The 4,844-nt window shown below is 36.5% G+C and overlaps 1 protein-coding gene across 19 annotated transcripts in view; it reads left to right on the top strand.

Moving 5' to 3' along the window:
* Positions 1-1,979, top strand: part of TACC2 (transforming acidic coiled-coil containing protein 2) — a 231,758-nt gene extending 229,779 nt beyond the window's left edge. For all 19 annotated transcript variants that reach the window (XM_025205913.1, XM_025205901.1, XM_025205908.1 and 16 more), the window contains one exon: positions 1,417-1,979. In XM_025205913.1, coding sequence (XP_025061698.1) covers positions 1,417-1,482 — 66 coding nt within the window. In that variant the 3' untranslated portion in view covers positions 1,483-1,979. The remainder of the gene's footprint in view (positions 1-1,416) is intronic.
* Positions 1,980-4,844: the final 2,865 nt, after the last annotated feature.

Below are 4,844 nucleotides of genomic sequence, written 5' to 3' on the forward strand. Positions count from 1 at the left end.
CTGCAAAACTGTCTTCTGAAACTGCTGAATCTCCCAATCTTTTTCCGAATCTTTTCCATATTGATTCAGATGCTTCGAATCGATTCGGAGGTTTTTATGGGTCTCCCAATTCAATTCAGATTTGATGTTTCGGCCTCTGAATTAGGCCGAATTTTCTCTGAATTGAATCGGTGAACAAAGCTTCGGACACCCCTAGGGGTTATGCAGTTAATTGTACGAACAAATCTAGAACCGCTGACTGCCTGTCTGATGATAATGTTAAGATTCAGACTGAATTGGAGAGAGAACATTGTAGTAAACATGTTTCATTATGCAAAGCATTGTGTTGTACAGTAAGTTACAAATTGCACATACTTCTTTAGTCTGTGCTTAAGCCATTCCTACTTTTTAGTGCAAGAGATTCTGCAGATTTTTTTTAACATGTTGGTTTTGTATTATGGACTTGCACCAATTTGTATCTGTTAGAGTTTCTTATAAGCAAATTTTCCACAAATGTAGGGACCTGTATAGAAGTCCTAATTCAGTCAAAGCTTCCTGCTACTTGTGAAAGGATTTAGACCGTTACTTTACTCTGAGCAGGTCATGTTGGTTCTTAATTTTAGCTATAATTTTAACCTCTTAATTGATGTAATCAGCTTAAATTTATAGACCTACAATGATCAACTACAAATATGGGCAGTGTAAGACATCAGTGGATCTTAGAACCCATGTATATCTCATGGTCTCTTGACTATAACTGCTCACTTCCAGTGTTTTGTACTTGAGGTATGGACAAACAAGCAATTTACAGTGATTAAAAGGGGCTGGGACATAGCACAGAGCAGCTGGTCCATAATAAATTTCCATCTCCCCACTCATCCCTCAGTAAGTAAAGGCTAAACTGGCATTGTAACCCTATTTCATTCAGTGGCAAGCTGCCCTGCTTTAGTATTTACTGATTGTGGTGTAGAGACATGAGAAGAAGATTGTGAAGTAAGACCAGGCACACAGGTATTTGTCTGCTCTATGGTAAGTCCCTGCCCCCCTTATACTCACTGTAATTTGTCATTTGTCCAAAACTAACCTGAAATCCCAAAAGATTTAAACCTTTAGAAAAGGAGACAAAAGTAATGTAATAAAGACCAATACAATATTAAATATTTTCCAAATCATTATTTTAAACTAGTAGTGGGGATTGCCATAATTAGCCATATTAAACTAGGCAAAGGTTCTGTATGGAGATAAAGGACATTGTTGGAATATACTGTATTTCGTACATGCTAGAGTTCAGTATTTGAGATCGGGTTTTTTGTTCTCAGTAATAAAAATACTACTTTCCTCCCTGTAAGATCAAATAAAAGAAAGAGAAGGATTAATGTTTAGTTTTAAAAGATAGCGTTTTTTGCTGTTAATTTTGTTTGTCTGTTTGTTTTTTAGAATAAAGAGATAGAAGAATTAACAAAGATTTGTGATGAACTGATTGCCAAAATGGGGAAAAGCTAACTTTTAACCAAATTTCTGGACTTCAATTTTGAGTGCAATATGACCATTGGCACACTGATGTCCTACATTTATGTGGACAGGTTATATTTTCACTTTTTCGTATGCACTACTGTATTTTCTTTCTAAATAAAGTTGATTTAATTGTATGCAGTACTAAGATGACTATCAAAATTTCTTGCTATTGTTTGCATTTTCATAGTATAATTCATAGCAAGTTGATCTCAAAGTTCCTGTATCAGGGAGATTGTCAAGTTCTCTAATAAATGACAAATTGCTGAACCTAGCCTTCCCTTTGTACATGAGTTCCCATGTTGGATGTCTTTTGGATTTAATATAAACATGTATTACTTGCATGGGGACTCTTGCCTTAAGGAGTGTAAACTTGATCTGCATTTGCTGATTTGTAAAATAAAATGAAAAAATAAAAAAATGAAAACTGCATGTCTCTTAAATAAAATTCTCTATTGTAAATAAAATTTTTCGTTGAAAATTGGAAAGAAGCATGGCTTTATTTTACTTGCTTTTTCCGCATGCAATGCCAGACACACTGTAAGTGGAGGTACAAATTCTACTTAAGTAACTTATTCACCCAAGTAACTTTATACACATGAGCAGTGTCATGGTATTTCCTGGAACTGCTCAAAAGATTAAAATGTCTTATGCACGTCAATATCTGTAGGGGTGGGTCCACTGGGTGCTTAAGCATGGACTTAATCTTTCCAGGTGCATTCTTGCTGTTCAGCCAGGTGCATTCTTCCATTACCATTCCTGTCTTTCAGCGAAGCACTGAAGAAGGTATATAGGTATATTCATGGTAGACACATTGCTGTTACTTTAAGAATTTGCCCACACGGGGATGAAGAACATCTGGTTAGGAGTATAATCAGAATAAGCTAGATAAGTAGCATTCTTGTACACCTCTTCATCCTCTAAGTCATCCTCTGTGCAGGATTACATACATAAGATAAGCATTAGGGCTTTAATGATAAACAAACTGCTTCTCCGTCTAATGGTACATCACTCGAATCTCCATGATGAGGACGGTCTTCAGTCTGGTTTTTCTCAGCTCGCTTTTTGTAATCAAAAGTAAGTGATTTCAATTGACTCTTTTTTAATGGATTCCTAGTTTAGATGCCATGCAAAAACACAGCCTCTTTTTCCAGTGTTACCTTTTCCCCCGTTTTTGCGTTATAGGATCAGTTTGTTAATGTAGATAATAGAGAAGTATCTTGTCTAAGACATGTATCATACAATACTAAGATTTTAATGCACTTTCCCCTGTGGCTATCAGCTGTACCCTTTGGGCTTTGCAAGTTTCAGTTGCATTGCTTAATTTTTTAGCAAATTCACACTTACATTTAAAACTACCGTGCAGTTTTTTACTATTGCTCAGCGCTGGGTAAAAGGAGGATGAGACTGTAACTAAAGTTTAAGCGAAGGGAGTTCAGGAATTAAAGCCAACACCTAAAGTTTGGCCCAACAACACTGTCACAACACTCTACCTGAATGGAGGCTTTCAGGGAGAAATTAATCTCAGTATCCTGGTAAAATATAAGTCCTCACAAGTCTGCTGTATGTATTATATTCCTAGCATTGCAAACTGAAAGACACGATGAAGGGTAAAAGGCACGTGATATTTTTAATTTTTTAGTAGGATCTATTTCTTAAATGTTCCACGAAGGTGTGGTTCCAATTGCAATGCATTTAGCAATTCTAAATATTTATTATGTGAAAAATCCTGAAGTCCAAGTAACAGCTAACTTTTTGCTTTCAATGGCAATCTCAAAGGAGAAAAAAAATAAAATTTTGATTGAATTTTGCAAAACCTGTAGATTTCTTAGGCATTTTGTAAGTCACTAGCCTCTTTTTACTTACTTCAAACAGAAAGAAAACAGTGATAAATGTGTAGTTGCTTCTAACATATTTTTATAAGCTCTCAGCAACATCTACATAAAATGATTTTTCTTAATGACAGGTGAAGCACTGCAATGTTATACTTGTGTAGGGTCAAGTGAAGAAGAGTGTAACAGACAAGGAACTCAGCAATGTCCTGGACAATCGGATGCGTGTTCCCTCATCAGAGGGCAAGGAAGTAAGTAGCTACAAAACTGTAACAAAAGATGTCATATTTGTTAACTTCCGCCAGCAGAATTAAATATTCTTAAAAGAATCAGTGTTTTTAGGAGAAGAGGTTGGTTAGATGAGGAAACAAATCTGTAGTTAAATATATTCTGTCATTTTTTAAAGTACTCTTAAGACACCTTAACTCTATTTTTGGATTAGTAGAAATCTGACATAAATAGTCCTACAAGTAAGCTCTTTAGTTGCTATTATTAATGCAGCTGGTCAGGTTCACTCTCTACACTAAAGTGGACTTGATAAATGGCTGATTTTAAATATTAGTCAAGCATTACTTAAATTGTATTTTTAAAGCCAAATTACTCTAACTGTGGTTTACAGAGGAAAAGCATTAACAAATCATTGTGTTTGGGGTATGTATGCAGATAAGCAACACCTACTGATTATAGATGATGTAGAGGTTTCTCGTGTTATATCTGATCCCTGGATGCTGAGATTTCACGTTAATAAGATCTTGAAACAATTACGTAAACCTTGAACATTTTGGTTTCTTTTGCATTAAATGTGGATCTGTTCCAGATGGTGTTATGAAGTCCTGTTCGTTCAAATCATTCTGTGACCAGGCAAGGAGGGAAGGATCCAAAGTACCAGGAATGAGTGTTCATTGCTGTTATTCAGACAACTGTAATGCAAAAAGCCTGGGTTCAAGAAGCACCATCTCTGCAAGCTACTTACCTCTCTTGGTCTCCGCGATGCTGTGGCACCTGCTGTTTAACTTGAAGTGAAGTGAAAAATTAGTACCCCAAAGCTACAAGACTGCCTTTTTAGAATAAAATGATAAAGAAATTCTAAAAATGTTACTTGCATATAACGCATCAATCAGCAGAAGTTGAAGAAAGCTGAGAAAAGTGGGTATGTCTGGCACAAAAAGCTGAAGGTTGAAAGGGAAATTACAGTCTTAGATAAAATGCAGTGGCTTTATTGGGGTGGAATGATTTTGTGCCACCTGAGAGAAGCTGCCAGACTTCTTGCATCCTCATGCAACTTCTGGTGGTTCCACGTGGCTTCTTCTGGATCCACAGAGCTCTGATAATCACCTTTTCCAGTGGCCCACACCTACTCTGGGATGGAGGGGATTGGCAGAAACCTTCTTTCAATGGGAGAGGCAATGTTACTTTGCCTATAGAAAGAAGAGGTTCTGCTGCCGAAGAGCAGTTTTGAATGTAGCAAATGCATCATTTTGCTGGCCAGGGTACCTAGTATAGACCAAGTCATTGTGACTT

This window comes from Alligator sinensis, unplaced genomic scaffold, assembly GCF_000455745.1.
Source record: "Alligator sinensis unplaced genomic scaffold, ASM45574v1 scaffold28_1, whole genome shotgun sequence".
Lineage (NCBI taxonomy): Eukaryota > Metazoa > Chordata > Crocodylia > Alligatoridae > Alligator > Alligator sinensis.